The following is a 19,183-nucleotide window of genomic DNA, read 5'->3' on the forward strand; positions in this document are numbered from 1 at the left end:
AGAAGAAATACATTTCCCATTACATTACGTGGTACTGTTTGTGGGGAAGCAAACAGGTCAGTATGAGCTTGCGCCTTGTCGGGGGAATGCACGCAAAAGAAACAGAAAAACTTCCCGCTCATTTTTGCTTCGACCAGGGAGAAACCACCATCTGCCCAAGCTTGCAGTCAACAATTTTAAGGAAGTCTCTTTTTCTATAAGAATGGCTGTTCTGCCCGCACGACTACATTTAGCAGGCTAACTTACTGTCCAACCAACAAATTTTTTCACGTTGCTACCATGTGTGCCCTGCCTTTCCACAATACACTCTTCTACCCTTGGAACGAATGCCAACATGTTGCAACAATGCGCAAGATAAGCTGAATACCACCAGGGCAAGGCTGTCAGATTAAGTTATCGGACTGCCTGAAACTTTCAGCGACAAACTTCAACGAGAGGACTGTGCCTCGCGACAGTACAGAATTTTTTTTTAAATGGCTGCTACGATAAGTGGCTGCTGTACAAAATGTGCTCATGTCGTTTTGTTCTCTTTACGTCTAATTTGTGGTGTTGTGCCTGATGAGTAGGAACCTTCTGCGCATAAGCTTGAAATTGTCTTGCAGCATTATGTGACCTGCAACCATATTTCTCGTTGTTTGGTGATTTTATTTCATTTGAAACTGTTGGCAATGAAGAGTTGCTGTGGTGCTGAGGCAAAAAACGACTTGTATAACAATCTCACTAAGCCCCTTGCACCGGCAGCATTTGGAAGTAAGGTATAAGGGAAATCACTGCAGTGTTCTAAGTGGCATCATATGCTACTTATGTGCTTGAATGGACTTCTCATGGCAGCGCCACGTATGTGATGTTGTGTTTTCACTGAGGATGTGTACTTTTTCCTCTGACTACAGGTGTGCTTGTATGTGATTTCAAGTCAAAGCTTGCAGTGTAATTCAATGTATGTAATATGTAATTAAAAAATTACAATTTACGGTGCAGTTGCAATTTTGCAACACATTCCTGGCTTGGTTGTCGTGTTGAATGGTATCAAAAAAGCAGCCGTTGCTATTTTTGTGCATGTAGAGTACACTGCTTATAACGAAAGCATGTATAATAATCTCAGGCTCATTGTAAGACACGATAAAATGTGACTCATATTACGGGCATGGGGAGGTCATTGAATGCAACTTTTTTTTAAGTGATAAAGAAGACCGAGTTTTAAGTTTGTCGAAAGTGCCTCATGTATATAAATAAGCAGCTGTTTGAACATCTGGACCGTAAAGCATACTTCAGAGAGAAATGTGAGATATCGAGGTTCTTAGCAGTGCGTTATTGTGATAATGTAGAGGAAACATTGAACAAAACTGTGTACGGGCACTGTGAATGTCTTCATACACCTGTGGTAGTGCCCTAGGGGTAAATCCAGATGGAAGGCCTGCAGGGAATCACTTGTCGCACTCTGCATTCTGTTGTTCAGTGAAGCTCCATGTCAAAACCACACAACACGTTTTAGCCCAATTTAGTTTGGGGGGGCAGGGGGGGGGGTGCCTGCTAATGTTTCTGGGTTCTAATAACCTTTTCATATTTGTAAATTGGTACCTCAAGCTCGTATGCATGAGTATGCCTGCCAGTGAGACTGTCTGCATCATGCCCTTGTTTTGGCACTTGAATTTGCATAGAAGACACTACAACTTTTCATTCGTAAACATTTCAGCACAAAAGGGAATAAAAACAAATGCTGTTTATAAGTGGCGGTTCTCTAGCCAAATTATAAGTGTGAATAATTCACTCCCACATATAATTTAGAGAAAAGCAAACTTTTTTGCTATTTGGCCTGCGATTTGTTTGAGCTTGCCCCAGCAGATGTAAATTCAAGAATGGGCATGAAAAGATGAGCTGTAACTATGACGCCAAAAAATTTTCCCTGTACAGGCATTTTCCCCAGTATCGTAAAATGACACTCCAAATGCTGTGTGTTAGGGCGTATAACAGTCTGAAAGAAGTGAAATAGCCTGTTATAACCTATATTGGCGTTGTCACAAACGTGATTGCCATGGCAGCTGCGAAAGAGCATTTTTCAGGAATAGAGAATTTACCATCCTTTTCGAGACTCGATCAGAATCGCATTGCGTTGAGACTTGAGCAGAACTAAGCTTAAAAGCGCTTTTTCCCAAAAATGTGCAGCACCGTGAAGCACGGTTTTTACGCGCAGACACTTCATGGTCACTTCCTGTAAACTGCAGGCTTTCTTGTCAAGACTGCGTAAAAAAACGCGTAACAGTGCGATATTAAGGACAGTCGTAGAAATGACGGTAGTGCTTAGGCAATGCTCATGTAAGGAGCAATGACCAGGAATAGAAAGTAATAAACTAAGGCGTAATAATGAAGCAGAAGCGAAGCTATTTTTCATGCGTGATCTGAAAGGAGCAATTCTGTTATTGTTTTTCTTTTTACATACAGCGCGCTACCTATGTGCACTAAAATTGGCGTGGCTTTTGTGCACACATTACTAAACACAAGAGTGTTTGATGCCATTGTTATTAACCATCAGCATAATCTAAAAATCTAAAATTGTTCTCCGCGTCGTCGTCGAACGCGCATAATGTTGCGTACCTCGCGAAATTAATGCTTCAGAACATCGAGTACTTCACGTGCGTATAACTGCATCGATCTTTGTAACATGATGAGTCTTATATAAATTAACGACGTACTCGCCCTTTTACGCCCTATATTAAAACTTATTTGTTCATTCGTATGTCATAATTACAAAATCTCGCACCGTCCACGAATTGGTGGGGTGAGGTGTGGACAATCGATCAGTTCTGAAATGAGAGACGCAAGATAAACAACCGATAGCAATCACCGCCAGCGCACGCACACAATAACCACACCGAACACGAGTCGTTCCCATGACTTTTCGGACTTAATCTGCCTATAAATTACTGCAGTGACGACAAACAAACTCTGTGAGAAAAGCAGATGATGTCACGCATTTACCGCGATCCTCTTTCAAAATGCGCGTGCACTGACGTCACGGGTCCGGCGCTTCGGCGGAGTGCTCCATTACATGCAGTGGTGCCATTCTTAAGTTGTAACCGGGTATACCCCCCTGATAAATTTTTCTTGCATGTTTTGTCTTGCGACGTCACTTATGTTGCCTGGAATGCTGGTGCACTTTCTTTCAATGTAAGTAGTTTTATGCACTAGAACCTTGCTTATACATTCCTCTGTTACATTTTCCTGGATATTACCTGTTCTGTGATATTACGTCGTGGTAGCGCAGTCCCACTAAAATGTCTATAGACAACCATGTCTTATAATCCCATTTAATAAGTTGTCCAGGGGTGAGACAGCTGCGCATATTGCGCAGTTTTGATACAAATTTGTTTTCCTGCGCCAGGCTGCTCCAAAAGCTTGAAAATTGCGCCAAACTGCTCCAAAACAGTGTGAGAGCCAAGGATTTTGATACTCCCGTCAGTTTCAGTGAGGAAAAATGCTTACTGACAGCATAATTTTCCAGCACCTCCAAGGTGATGCTGTTTGTAAAGGTTTACTTGATTGATCATTCAATAAACAACGCTTAAAATTGTCTCCGAGATAGGTTTTTCGAAAGTCACAATGCCGGGTTGCACACTTTATATTATGTGAGTTTTTAAAGTTTTCCCATCGAAAACCATTGCAAAGTCCCGTATAAAAAATACTCGTGTATTGAGGCGACAAACTACTTGTGCAAGTGGATGAACAAAACAGCAATTTTCGGAGCGCCGTATCTCCGGAACGACATCACGGGGCGCCACCAGCTTGGTGCGGCGAAGATTTGAAAACATGGCCGCCCGGCGAAGAAGTTACTCGTGGTTAAGGCAGAGTGCTCTTCGACGATTTATACCTTGTTTTGGTTATGGGGGTGGATGGGTTTACATTTAGTCATTTGATCTGTTGCGGGAAGTTGTGCGACTCTGAAGACGGGAGATCGTCAAAAACAACGTGGTGCACGCAAATTCGCTGTGTTTCGGCCTTGAGTGCCGGGCGCGGTGCGTGCTTTAAGTGAAATTTTGGGCTCATTGCGGTGTTAGAAAACGCCGTTACTGCTGCCTTTGACAACGAGCTTGTGAGCAGCGGGAATGGGACGATCGACATTGCAGAAATGGCGGTGCAGGCTACATCGCTGCAAAAGGTTCAAGCAGTGTCCGGTAGCAGGACGGGCTATTATAAATTTAATGCCAAAATGGACGTGGCTAAACATACTAATGTTACTGAAGTTACGATCGTAATGAACGTGCACCTTGGGGTAGAGGTGTGCACTGGCTCAGGATTACCCAAAAGCCCGGGCCCGGTCCGGCCCGCGGGGCCGGCAAGACTGGCAAATGAAGTTACACGACTACCGAAAATACAGTAAGTTGTACAAAGTGCGGTCCAAGTTTAAAGGAAATTTAAATCTAAAGTAGTCGTAATCGCTTTGTGCTTACGCTTTTTAGGTTAACAGCAAACTTCTTCAAGTTCATGTTAATATCCTGTCGGACTAGGGATGATATTTAACAACACTCTGGCAGGCTCGGGCCGGGCTCGGGCTCATATTTTAGAAATTTGTTGGGCTCGGGCTCAAATTTTAAAAATTCGTCGGACTCGGGCCAGGCTCGGGCTCAATTTTTATAAATTTCTCGGGCCCGGGCCGGGCCTAGAAATTGCGGCCCGTGCACAGCTCTACCTTGGGGATTGAAATGGGAGGGCTGATGGGGTATGCGACGACTGTCACCTCGCTTTGCACATCTTTAGCCGTAGCTGTACACTTGTGCGTAAAGCCGAGTCTGGGATTACAAAAATAATAATTTCGGCATTTGTATGATAATTAAATGCCTTACGATTGCTTAATTTTTCAATTCGATATTTTCAACGGTACTCTACGCTATCTATTCGTATTGCCTAAGAATTTAAAAATGGTTTGTAAAAAGGTAGTGCAGTTTGTACCTTGTGGTAATCTGGTAGAAAAAACTTTATTGAAGGCTATTTCAGTGCTATGTACTTTCAAAACCGGTTAAAAAGTGCACTCCCCCCCAGAGTTGCCAAAAATTTCATTTTTTAGGCTCCTAAGGTGACATAATAAACGTCGTTCCTCTGCTCCAAATCAATGTTCTTCTGCTCCAAAATCAAGATTTCACTGCTCCAAAAACTGCTCCCAAATCTCCCCGCACGGGGCACCTTGAGTAATCTTGGTGACGGTACTGGCGATACCGCGGACCCCGAGCCCCCCAACATAAGCTGTGACCTACCATGGTGATGTGTTTTTAAGGTGAAGGGTAGAAACCTCAAACGGTGACCGTCGGAGCCCAGGTCAAGCTCCGGCGGATGGGCTCCCTGTCTGTCTACCAGGCAGGGAGCTCCGGGACCTCTTTGACTACCAGGGTAAGGTCAAAGAAGAAAGTACCCTCGTCTCCCTGCTTTTTTCTATGCCGTATGGAAAAATCAAACCCCCCTCCTAAACGTGATCGGTCCCTGAAAAGGGGCCGCACCGAAGTCTTGTTTCCTTCACTTCCAAGCATGAGCTTCCCCAAGCCAGACAACTATTCTTGTTTCATTGTTATCGAATCTCTTGATGCAGCCCACCCACCTGCTTCACAATCGGTATTTTTTATTACAAAATACCTTGACGGAATAATTGGGAAAACCTACAATGCCAAAAAACAACGCACAGGTGAAGTGCTCGTCGAGGTAAAAAAAAAACAAGCAGCAGGCAACCACACTCCTTGGTCAGACGAAAATGGTCGATCTGGACATCAGGGTCACACCCCACCGCAGCCTGAATAGCTCGCAGGGTGTGATTTCTGAGCCAGACCTCCTAAACGAGACAGATGACGACCTTCTTGAAGGTTTAAAGGATCAGGGCGTCACCGCCGTGCGCCGCATCACGATGCGCAGAGATGATAAGATAATCCCCAGCAAACATATTATCCTGACCTTCAACCGCTCCTCACTTCCTGAACATATCAACACAGGCTTCATTCGATGCTCCATACGTCCTTAGATTCCGAACCTGCGCCGCTGCTTTAAGTGCCAGCGGTTCGGGCATGGAACCAACTCCTGCCGTGGCCGTCTGACCTGCGCAAAGTGCGCCCAGCATGATCACCCATCGGACAATTGTCCATCATCAACCCTCACCTGCGCCAACTGCGCCATGCCGCCTACTCTCGAAAATGGGAAAAGTTTCAACCAGAAAAGAAAATCATCAACATCAAAGTCACTGAAAACATCACCTTCCCAGAGGCGCGAAATAGGTTCGCCTCTTTCCCCCTGGGGAGGTACGCCAACGCGGCTCGCCGGGGGCGGAGCGGCGTCTGGTTTCGGCGGGGACCCAGTACCGCGAGTCGGACTTGGTCCCGCCCCCGCCTGGCAGCCCAGCCCGCCTCCGCACCGCTTGCTGAGCCAGCAGCGGTTGTGGTGGCAACCTCTTCCGTTGGGACCGGTGCCACTCCTGTCCCTCCCTCCCCATCGTCCAGTGCGTTGGAGGGTGCCATGGACACCACGGGCCCCGGACCGGCTCCCACCGCCACCGCACCGCCCGTGCCACTTCTGGTGCCCCCGACACCAGCGGCAGTGGCGGCTCAAACGAAGGGCCCCCGAAGGGGGGCCAAGTCCGGGGGGCCCGGTTCCACGGGCACACCCAGGACATCGGACGACGAGATGGACGTCGTGCCATTCTTGCCTGCAACGCAGCGCAAGGAGCGGCCTCCGACGTCCAAGCCTACAGATAGGCCGCCCAAAAAGCCCAATCCAAGAGTCACAGCCCCGAAAGACGACACATAAACATACACACTCCAGTAGCTCTCACACTAAATAATGGGAAGAGAAAATATTGTTCAATGGAACTGCAGAGGCCTTCTGAATAATCTTGACGACGTGTATGAGATTCTGCATACCAATCAGCCAAGTGTAATGTGTGTTCAGGAAACACATTTGAATTCTAGACACACAAATTTCTTGAATAGTTACTTGGTATACAGGAAAGACAGGGATGGCTGCACACACTCTTCTGGTGGTGTGGCCATAATCGTCCGGAAATCCTTAGCGTGCCACCCTGTCACTTTAAACACTATCCTTGAGGCTGTAGCAATACGCTTAATAATATTTAATAGGTTGATAACGGTATGCTCCATATACATTCCTCCTGATGTTACACTTTTGAGCTCTGACTTCGAGGCGCTGGTTGACCAGCTGCCCGAACCGTACATTCTAACAGGCGACCTTAATGCTCACAATTCTCTTTGGGGCTCTTCTCGTACGGATGCCCGGGGTCGCCTGATAGAGAGGTTTCTTACATCCTCTGGAGCATGCCTTTTCAACAATAAACAGCCTACATACCATAACATAGGTCACAACACATACTCATGTCTTGACTTGGCTATTGGCTCCGCAGTTCTCTTTCCTCTTCTCAAGTGGGGTGTGGGAACTGACCCATATGGCAGTGACCACTTCCCCACCTCACTTACATATATAGGTAAAGGCCCAAGCAGTTCATCTTCCCATAATAGGTTCAATGAAGCAATAGCTAACTGGAATACATTTACAGAGACATCCAAACTACACCACACATTCATAGGACACCTGCACGTTGAAGAAGCTACCCAACTCCTCACGGCGCACATCCTCGACGCCGCCGAAAAGTCCATTCCCCACGCCTCTGGTGCCCCGCGCAACCAGCGGAGGCCGTGGTGGAATGAGGACTGTAGGCGGGCGCGAGAGGCCCAGAACAAGGCGTGGGGTATCCTTCGTCGGTACCCCACGTCGGGAAACCTCCTCTTGTTCAAACGGGCCGAGGCATTAGGAAAACGTGTGCGCCGTGAGGCAAAACGAGAGAGTTGGCGTACATTCATAACATCAATAAACTCCTACACAGACACACGGAAAGTATGGACACGTATACGCAAACTCAAAGGACAACAGACACACAGCCTGCCCCTGGTCAGTACAACAGGGGACACTCTGGAAGACCAGGCTGACACACTCGCACAACACTTCCAACACGTGTCCAGTTCAGCACACTACACGAACACTTTCCTGAAACATAAAGCGTCTTGTGAAAAGAAGTCCCTACACGACAACAACAAATCACAGACTTCTTACAAATCCCTGTTTTCACTACATGAGCTGAGGGCTGCTCTGAGCACGTGTAAACCCTCAGCTCCAGGCCCAGACAACATTACATACACAATGATACAACACCTACACGCAGACACACTTGAAGCACTTCTACATCTATATAATAAAATATGGCTTTCGGGGCACATTCCACACTCTTGGAGGGAGGCCATTGTAGTGGCTTTCTTGAAGGAGGGAAAGGACCCGGCGTCCCCCTCAAGTTACCGTCCAATAGCCCTGACGAGCTGCCTGTGCAAGCTCTTCGAGAAGATGGTCAATCACAGGCTCGTGTACTTCCTCGAGTACAATGGTCTTTTCGAGAGCTGCCAGGCAGGCTTTAGGGTGGGGCGATCGACGAACGATCAACTGGTTGCACTTGACTCATACATCAAGGATGCCTTCGTGCATAAGCAGTAGTACTGCTTAACTGTCTTTTTCGACCTCGAGAAGGCCTACGACATCGCTTGGCGTTATGGGATCCTTAGTGACCTCAGGTCATTCGGTGTTTCGGGTAATATGTTGAACACCCTTGGTAGTTATTTGTCGGAGAGAACGTTCAGAGTAAGAGTTGGTTGTGCACTCTCAAAGGTTCACGTGCAAGAAAATGGCGTGCCGCAAGGTGGCGTGTTGAGTTGCACTCTCTTTATCGTAAAGATGAACTCTTTTGGAAAGGCACTGCCACCAACAATCTCTTATTCTATGTATGTAGACGACGTGCAAATATCTTTTAAATCATGTAATATGTCAATATGCGAACGTCAAGTCCAGCTTGGTGTCAAGAAGCTTGCCGGCTGGGCAGACAAGAATGGGTTTAAATTGAATCCTGCAAAAAGCTCCTGCGTTGTGTTCTCCAGGAAGCGCGGGGTCCATCCGGACCCAGACATTGCTCTGAATGGCGTGTCGCTTCCTGTGAACAAGGAGCACAAGTTCTTAGGTGTTGTGTTTGACCAGAAACTCACATTCATTCCACACATCAAGAAACTTAAACATAAATGTCTGAAAACAATGAATATACTTAAGGTGCTCTCCCATCAATCGTGTGGTTCCGACAAAGAACTCCTACTACGGCTCTATACTGCTTTGGTTGGGTCTCGTTTAGACTATGGCAGTGTGGTATATGGGTCGGCGACTAAAACAGCGTTGCGAATGCTTGACCCAGTGCTACACTTGGGGCTGCGGCTTGCGTCGGGTGCTTTTCGCACTAGCCCGGTCGAGAGTCTGTATGCCGAGTGTAATAAGTGTAGCCTTGAGAACCAACGAACGTACATGGACTTACTTTATGCTTTTAAAATTTCATCGCTGAATAACCATCCTTTTCATCCTGTCTTTAACGACACATCCACATCTGTGCTTTTTGTAAATCGCCCATCCGTTCCTCTGCCCTTTTCACTTAGAGTGAGAGAGCGAGCCTCGGATCTGAGCGCTTCGTTTTTAGATGTGTACAGATCGTCCTTTTCAGACATTTTACCTCCTTGGAAAGTTCGTCCTGTGTCCTCCGACCTTTCTTTTATGAAACTTGACAAAAATCGGGAACCGCGAGCTGCAATACTGCAGCACTTTCTGTCCCTGCAGTTTAAATACCCACTTGCAGAATTTTACAGTGACGCGTCTAAAACCTCGTCTATGGTCTCCTGTGCTGCTCATGGTCCGAATTTCAGTGCAGCCAGAACCATGAGTGTCCACACAACAATTTTTTCAGCAGAAGCATATGGAATTTTACTGATTGTACGACACATACTTGAAAATCAAATTCGAAGTCTATCATTTACACAGATTCCTTGAGTGTTGTTCGCGCACTGTCATCGCATACACCCCCCAAAAACCACATAGTTAATCTTGTATTCAACACTATCATGTCCGTGTATGCACAGAAGCATCAGCTGCTCCTCTGCTGGGTCCCAGGACACGCTGGGATCGCTGGGAACGAGTTGGCAGACGAGAGGGCCGCTGCTGCTGCACTCAGGAACACTGTAGACATTACAACGATACCCTACACAGACCTCAAGCCACACATAAGACAACACCTGCACAGAACATGGCAAACACACTGGGACAAACAGACAGACAACACACTACATGTAATAAAGCCACACTTGGGACGGTACACAGCTGACTCACACAACAGACACACGTAAGTCGCCTTGGGTAGGCTGCGGATAGGGCACACCCATGCGACGCACTCGTATCTGCTGACGGGATCTTCTTCTAGACCCCAGTGCAGCAGGTGCGGAGAGGCCCTATCCGTAGTGCACATACTAATCACATGCAAGGCACTTCACACAACACAACACAAACACTTCAGAGAACTCTACAGACAACATATTCCCCTACATCCATCTCTGTTTCTGGGTGACGATGCCATGTTTTCCGTTAAACGTGTGTTTGAGTACTTGTCAGATGTGAATTTTTAAACCTCATTTCCTATCACACATAATCAAATCTGGCCCTATACACCAGCCATCACCATTGCCGTTAATTGATTTTATTGTTGTTTTGGCTTTAGTAGCCACTATTTTATTGTAGATACTTTTGTTTGGCGCTCTTTGCCCCAGCTGGCCTTGCGCCAAAAAACACTAACCATCATCATCATCAGCTCCCAAATCTGATTCAGCTGTCTCACCCCTGGTCGTCGTACTACCACATTCCTGCTTTATACGTTGCAATTATGGGGCACAAATAATGAAAGAATATACCGTATAAACCGGATTATAGGTCGACCCGGTATATAAGTCGACCCCCTACCTTGAGGTGGGAAAAGTTGACAAAAAAAAATATTTCGGCACAGAAGCGCACTCACAATGTCTATATTTATTTTCGACGCCCGTCCGTCACTGCCGCTCACTATGCCTGCCGAAGTCACTCGCCCGAGCTCTAATAGTCGTCCGAGGATGACTGCTTCGCACTGTCATCTTCCATGCCATCCGGCGCGTTGCTGATGGAGCACTTCTTGAACGCTCGTGTAACCATGTCGTCGGGCAGCGACAGCGAAAGACCCGTATAGGTCTTTTTGTTGCCGCCGGCTATCCACTCATTGTACAATTCGCGGAGCCGGTCCGCGCATGGCCTCCTGAGCGATCGTGAGCGAAGTTCCCGAAGTCCGCCACTTTGTTCTCCAACTCGGGGTGCACCGCTTGACGTCCACGGAACGATCGGTTTCGGGGGTTGCACGTGCACACCGCCAGTACCACACACTTTTCTCCGAAAAGCCTAACTGGCGTTGCGCCGCCATATTCCCATTCCGCTCGGTGACTCAATCGCCGTCAGCTTAAACGCGACGGATATGGAATGATATGGAGGATATGGAATGATACGGATATGGAGTACAGAAATGTACGCATGCACCCATAATAGACGAGTAAAAGACGAAAAACTAGAGAAAAGCGAAATCAAATAAAAGCCTGATAGTGCGAGAGAGCAGTCGGAAACGAATGGCGATGGCGACGGACTACGCTTGCACATTGTTGCCAGACAACGATTTACATTCTGCCAATGACCGCTATATAAGATGAGGGGTGACTTTTGGGCGGATTTTTTTGGAAAAAAACTCGACCTATATTCCGGTTTATACGGTAGCTAAATTGATAAAAGTGCACAGAAAAAAAATGGCAGCATCTCCACTTTGTGTATGATGGCGAGGGTGCGAAGTACGGGGACTTGAAATGACATCCGATTTGCGCCCCGACCGTCATTCAATTTGAGCCGTGAGTTCCACCTTGATTATTCCCTAAATGGTACTGCAACTCACGGCTCAAATCGAATTTCGCTTGATGGTGGTGTGCGCACAGATGGACGCGGACGGACATTGGGAGGTCCTAAGGTACTCCGCACTGTTACAGGCGAGGAAGTAAGCTGTTTGACTCTCAGGTACTAACTCACGGTCGTAGCCCAGTGGGTAAGACGACTGACATTAAACTCTGTCTGGTCTACCAGACACAGGCTCGAATCCTGCCGGTGCCAGTGTGATTTTTTTGCGATTGTAAATGCTATGTGCACGGACACGGATGGACATTGTGCGGTCCTAAGGTACCCCACACCTAAAAAAAAAAAAAAAAAGAACTGAACTGCATAGTCCCCAGCTAGCGCTGTTGGCACACTATCTTAATCCCGGAAACAAGAAGGCATGGCACAACACCTGTAAGCATCATCATTGTCATTATTGCAGTTGTCGCTACCCTGTTCGCACGAGAACGCGCACTCATAACCGTGCCTGTAACACATTGTTCCACGTGTTTTCTGCTAGTGAGCTTACTATGTTTCAGTCTATTTGCTATTCAGTATATTGCTATTCAACCTATTACTATTTGCCTGCCACACCGCCATTGTTGCTGTCAAGAAAGCAGAAAGCCCTCTCACTTAAAGACAAATATGGCGTTCTACGGGTAGTCAGCGAAGAACTGAAATATGTATTGCGAAAGTGTTTGGCCTGCCACTGTTGTCTTTAAGCTCAATTTTAGAACCCACCGTAAATTTCCGAGATAACACCCTCCCCCGAAAGATCGCCAACCCCCTTTTAGGGGTGAAATGTTCTGTTACTAAAAGATCCCAACGATCACCCACCCCCTAAAATCACTCTATCTTCGACGCCTCCGAAAGCCCGGGGAGCTCCCTCCGCAAAACAAAAGGGGCACAACCTGTCCGGTTTTTTCACTTGGTATATAACTGCAGTTTTGCTTGGCGGTGCAGCTTCTTTGTATTTTTTCGCATGTGATCCGAAGGTTCGCCCATTTCATGTTTTTCACTTGATATCTCTGTAATTTGGGTGGGCATTCTTTTGGAACCTTACGGTAATGGAACTGGACATTGTACGAAGATACGTGAGCCACTTAGGCGATGAGAACAGCCACGAAGCGATCTAACAGTTGTAAAAGGGCAATGTCATTTTACAGGGCCAAAAAAAGTGCCAAACTTATTTGAGAAATGTTTTTAAACCTTGGAAATATGAAGTAAATTTATTTTGTGTTTGAACCATGGCTGATGTCTTTTTTATAATGTTTAACAGCATGTTTTTGCAGTACTCATGGCATGTTCGTGTTATATGTTTCTTGGCCACTACGTTTGTTTTTCCTCGGTCCCATAAAAAACGTATAAGCGGTGTTGTACTCTATTATTTCGGATACTTAAGGGTATAAAAACATTACGGGTGCATTTGCAATTCTTGCAATTCTTGCAATACGGGTATACCCGTATTGCAATTGCAAGATTGCAATTGCAATTGCAATTGCAATTGCAATTGCAATTGCAAATGCAATTGCAAGATACCCGTATTGCAATTCTTGCAATACGGGTATCTTGCAATTCTTTGAGTTTGTTAATTGCCACTGCTGTCATTATCAAGTGAATTTTTTTTTTTTTCACCAGGTGTAGGCCAGTATGGAAAGATGATGGAAATCCATTTCGTGTCTGCTATGTAGGAAATTGTAAAAAGAAACAGCATTTTATGTGCCAGAGCTGTGCTGGGGACAGACACCCTGTAATTGAGGGCTGCGGATCAATTTAGCCAGGCCACCTGGGGATTCTTACCTTGCACTGAGATCCCGTGTACTTAAAGGCCAACTGCACTCAAAATTTCGACTTCTTCAAAACCCTATTTCCGTATAGTCTGCTTAAAAAGAAAGCAACATGCAAAATACAACAGCTGAAATACGCACGTGGACGCCGCAAGCGGCCAGCAAAAATCGGCGATTTTGAAACCGAAACCGAGGAGAGCGCGGCCATTGCAGTGACGTTGCAGCTGTCCAGCGAGCGGCCGGACGGTCACCAGTTCGGGAGAATGTCTGCGCGCAAGCTCTACGCCCGCACGGGGCAGCAGAGCTCGACCGGTTCTCCCGCGCTGCGTGGCTGGCCAGAGGAAAAAGCCACCGTCGGCTGGAACGTCACAGGCGCGTCATGGCTGTTTACGCGATCCGCCGGCAGGTGCAGAGTGGGCTGCGGCGGAGCTTTTTTAAACGCTTCTGACTGATTAACGAGGCGTTTCACGGGGCTACCACTTGTGTCCCAGCTTATTTGGGGGTACTTACTACGCATTAAAAATAAATTTGGCCGAGGTGAAATTTGAGTGCAGTTGGCCTTTAAGCATTGTTTTTCCTTCATTATCTGAAAAACAACCCTGCAACCAGGTATAGAACTGCCAACCCTGTTTTCTATGGTTCAGAACTGTAGTAGGTGACTAGCAGTGAAATTGCTAAAGATCAGATGTTGGTGAAGTTGCTAGTAGCTTTATGGTTGCAGCTTTTTTCACTTTGTTCCCTAAAAATGTCTGGGGAAAATATTGCGCAGAAGTCTTACTTTGTGTTGCTACGGGTTACTTGGGTGCCAGCTGTGTATCACAGCCTGTGTGCTTTTGTTCTATCCCTCATTCCACACAGCACAAGGCAGTTCCATACTGCCATGTTCCATGCTACAGTGTCCTCTTTGGCCCAACTCTATTCGGCCACGGCTCACAAGTGGAGGCACACACAAGTTTTGGGAAAAATACTAAAGACCGCCAGTGTGTGTCATCTGTCCCCAGGTACTGTGCTCCTGGGCTTCCCTGGCCTAGATAATAAGTATGATGAAATGCTGGAAATGGTATTGCCAAAAGGATCATTTTGTTCCTTTTATTACAAGGTCAAAAATGCATCCGTATTAAAAAAAAAGTGCATTTAGCTTTCTAGTGCCTTTTTGTTACGTCTTGACTGAATAGGTGGTCTTGAACGGGCGTAAGTGTTTGTTCTTGATTATTATTTCCATCTGAGGCAATATAGGGCTAGCGATTGCAGCTTCTCTCTGACCATCTTATTTTTATCACTGACGGTTGGCTTCCCTTTCAGAAATCACCTGGAAGGGAAACTGAAGGTCTACAATCAGTTCTACGAAGGCAAAAGTGGCATTGTTCAAAGTCGCCTGGTACGTTTGGGAGTGATCATTGGAATGGTTATGGGTAGGGAAATTTGTTCATATTGCACAACATCAAGGTGGTGCACTTGTACCAATTTCTCAATGAGTGCATTTGGTGGGCAAGTCGACTTTGCGGCAACATTAATTTTCGTGACGTTGAAGGTGGTAAGCCTGTTGCAGGTTTTGATGAGTTGTCTGGAAATTCAGGAAATAAGAACAGGTAAAAATTGTATACGTAGTTATATTACACCAGGGCACTATTTCCAAGTTTGGTGGAATCTCTGGTATTGTAAGAGCTGGAACTGTTGTTTTTGTTTGGGAAGTTGGGTAATGACCTTCATTCACTGCAGCGGGAGCTAGCCTTTCGACTATGTGTGTCGTCTTCTCTGGTCCCGTTTTTTTTGTGCACAGTTCCAGCCATGAATCACTTTCAACTAGCCTGGCTTTCCACTCTGGCAAAAACGTAAATTTTTCACAAATAAATTGTCAAAATCAGCTCAGAGTCCAATTTTTTTTTTAACTTTGAGCCTGAATATTACAAAAAGTGCTTAAGTTACAACCTTCAAATTTTACTCATGTGTGCTCCTTACATTTATTACTGAACTCACCGAATATTATAACTGTATAAAGTACCGTAAGGGTGCAGTGGGCACGCAAGTTTGAAAAAAAAAAACTGAAAAACACTAAGTTCAAACTAATATTTAAAAAAGCATCTTAGTTTTTTTTTTTTTTTTTTTTAATTCTTCCCAGATGTAGGCCTTTACATGTACTTGTCATTATCATCAAATACATGTTGCATATTGTTCCTGGAGCGCATACAGCGCAAGATTGGAGCCCTATTAGACCGGCTCTCCACGGCGTTCCTCAGAGTTGTATAAATAATATATGTTTTGTACAAAAAGCAAATGGTCTGTCTAAGAATACAATAATTCAGAATGTAACAGAAAAAATTGGCCGCGTATCTGCTCCTTTCGGTGCAAATGCCGTCAAAAGACGATAGTCTTTATCGGCTTTTGCGAAGTAAATGCCTCCCTTCGCTTTCCGGCTCACCTCTCATGTTGTTCCTCTTGCGTCGCGCTCCTCCCAAGGTAAAGACGCCAAAGGTTTGCTTAAATCATTTTAAATTTCCCGCGTTCCACTGCTCCAAACCGGGTGTCTCTATGCGAATGCTGCCGTACGGCGAAGACGCTCGTTAATCGAGGCGCCCTACTTCAACGTTTATAGAACCGCCTTTCCCTACTCCACGTGCGTTGCAAGCAGAACGTGGAACCTATCTAGTGGAACCTTGCGTAACTGTTGCCGGTTGATTTCTTAAAATGGCGCCAGAAGCTATAGTGGCGCGGGCGACAGCAAGCGACGGCGGAGTGAATTCTTTTTCTGCAGTTGATGAAGTATTTAATTTCGGAAAATTCAAGCATGTTTGATTTTTTATAAAGGAACACTGCAAATATCACTTTTGTTTTTATTTTTTGTCTTATATTTGCGTAATGTCTTGTTCTTCTTCAACAATGTTGACAAGTATGAACATTACACCGGACATAGACGGGTAGATTTAGCTGTGACTATATAAGACTATTGCGCAGGCATTGTTTTGCTTTGGCCGGGTGGCTGAATCGAGTCACAGACAGACAGACAGACAGACAGACAGACAGACAGACAGACATACCGACATACACACAGACCAAAATTTCTGGGTTTAAGTAGCCCAAGAAAGACAATCGTCTTTAAAAAATGGCATTTTTGATGTCCATGTCGGCACCATAACAACCTATCTGCGCCGAATTTAAAGTGTATAGAATATAAGAAAAAAATGACAAAACTCATAGGTTCAGCCCCATATTTAAAAAAAAAGTGCTGTTTCAATTTTCATGAAACATCTTGACTTTCAAGATGTCGACTGCAAAGTTTACTTTGTTTAGAAATAGAAACACTTTGAATCATAGTGAAAATAGGAAAATGCAGCACCCCTTTCCTATAAATGTAGCACCGGTACAACATACTCTCGAAATGTGCGCAGTTATCAACAAAAATGAACGATGTTCTTCGGGTTTAGTTTTTTGAGCTTCCTCTGGATTTCTTGAAGTGCTGACATTCTTCCTTTTGATATGCTGTTTAGCATTACCGAGCTGATTCATATCGCCAACACACTGTATCCGTACACACCGCAATCCTAAATTAGCTGTATTCGCTCTATAAAATCAAATATTTCACAATACGAGTAGTTGCACACATTTTTGCCTTTTAGTTTACCGGGAATACTGCATGCTTTCCTCCACGTAGCGACCCTTCTTTTGCTTACTCGCACCCGCGCGCACTCGTGAGGTGCCCAGAGTGATTGGGGACTGCAAATTGGGTGGTGAGGGAATACTTCACAAATCATGAGCTGGAGTTCTCAATGCAAAGTGAAACAAAGCATCATCTCGGTTGTGCGCGATGGCGAGGAAACTCTTGTGAAGAAACAGTTTAAGACAAAGTTAATTTGGGAAAAATTCCGCATGTACAAGCAAAACTGTTTTTACTACACCACTGGGCTAACCAAGTTTAGCATCTTAGAAATAAATGTGCTCCTGCGTGTATTGTGCCAACTAGCACACTTATGTTGCATACACGAAAAATACCAGGAACTCAATGGAACTGTGCATTCATTTTCAGCCACTGTAAAATTAATGCTATTGGGGGTGAATGAGACAAGTGCACAAAAGGCGAGTTTTTCATGCTCGAAAGACTGAATATTCCTGTAGAAGCTAGGGTTGGAGAGAGAGTTGGAGGTACGGGGAATTGTTCTTGCCACGTGGGAGCCAGGAGATTTCGTATAGAAGGCCCTTGACCTTTTAGCATTTCTTAGAGGACTCTGGATCGCATTTTCAAAGAATGCGTGCGACGTAGTTGTAGGAATCTTTAAACACCAGGCTAGATTTCACAACCTGAGGAAGGTCTAAAAAATCCGAATGCATACGGCCACAAACATGGCAACTGTTGTCTTAGAAGGTCAAGTGTGCGCACTCCCATACGTAGAGTGAAATTAAGTTTCCAGGTACCGTGGAAGAAAAAAGAAATAGTGATGACCAGTGCATGCGTTTTCCGCTATTCAGTCCTGACACATGGGGCACAATATTTAAGTGATCCGCGGCAGGTACGTGTGATGTGCATGCAGAATGGCCTATGTATACCCTCTAAGGAAACTAAATACCTGTATGGCAAGCACCTTTATCTAGACGGGTAATTCTGTGCTACAGAGCAGTATACACGATAGTGTGATGGTTGTTTATGTCGTCAAACATTAACTTTTAAAAAGCCGTTTTTCTACTGTATTTTGTGTAATCTCACCTCAGCTGTGATATTTTGCCTTTCTTACAAAAAAACAGATATGTGCAAATCTTAAGGATGTAGCCACATCACTGTTTCTTGTCTGAGCACCCCACGAGGAGCATGGCTTACAGGGCTCCATTTTTGCGCTGTACACACTCCAGTATCAATATGGTCCGAGGTATTTTTACTTCTAACGAATGCAAATTTAGCGGTAAACATGTTGAAAGAGTTTCACAACGATTAAAAGTGTTTGTTTTTTTTTTTTTTTTTTTTTTTTAAATAGGGCCTAGGCGTTTTGCCAGTTTACCCCCTAACCTATACACTAAATTCGGCGCAGATCGATTGTTATGGTGTCGACGTGGACATCAGAAATGCCATTTTTTCTGTTCCATTCTCACTTATTGTATCCTCGGACGGATAATTTGCTTTTTGTGCGAAACATATATAACTTGTACAACTCTGAGGAAAGTTGCTCTCACTACAGTACGTCGTAGAGAGCCAGGCAAATAGGGCTCCTCTCTCGCACTGTATGCGCTCCAGGAACAAAATGATGCAACATGTTTTTGATAATAATGAAAGTACATGTAAAGGCTTACATCTGGGGAGAATGAAAAAAAAAATTGAAGATGTATTTTTTTATATATTAGCATCTGAACTTTGTCTTTTTCAGTTTTTTCTTCAAACTTGCGTGCCCATTATAATATTCGGCGTGTTTGTTTAGGAATGTAAGGAGCACACATGAGTAAAATTTGAAGGCTGTAACATGAGTACTTTGTAAAATTTAGGCTCAAAGTTAGAAAAAAATTTGTTTTTGCCAGCAACAAAACTTTTTTTAGAGAAATGTTGTACACCAGGTGTAAATTGAGCATAAAATTTACAAATTGCCCCT

The 19,183-nt window shown here is 45.1% G+C and overlaps 1 protein-coding gene across 1 annotated transcript in view; it reads left to right on the forward strand.

Annotated features, from left to right (window-relative positions):
- The window catches only part of Rassf (Ras association family member), a 56,035-nt gene that overhangs the window by 6,890 nt on the left and 29,962 nt on the right, over window positions 1–19,183 (forward strand). Inside the window, exons 3-4 of the mRNA XM_077674756.1 lie at window positions 14,475–14,617; window positions 14,919–14,994. Of these exons, the coding sequence (XP_077530882.1) occupies window positions 14,475–14,617; window positions 14,919–14,994 (219 nt within the window). The remainder of the gene's footprint in view (window positions 1–14,474; window positions 14,618–14,918; window positions 14,995–19,183) is intronic.

This window comes from Haemaphysalis longicornis, unplaced genomic scaffold (genome assembly GCF_048455015.1).
Source record: "Haemaphysalis longicornis isolate Haplotype H1 unplaced genomic scaffold, Haemaphysalis longicornis Haplotype H1 scaffold_1, whole genome shotgun sequence".
NCBI lineage: Eukaryota > Metazoa > Arthropoda > Arachnida > Ixodida > Ixodidae > Haemaphysalis > Haemaphysalis longicornis.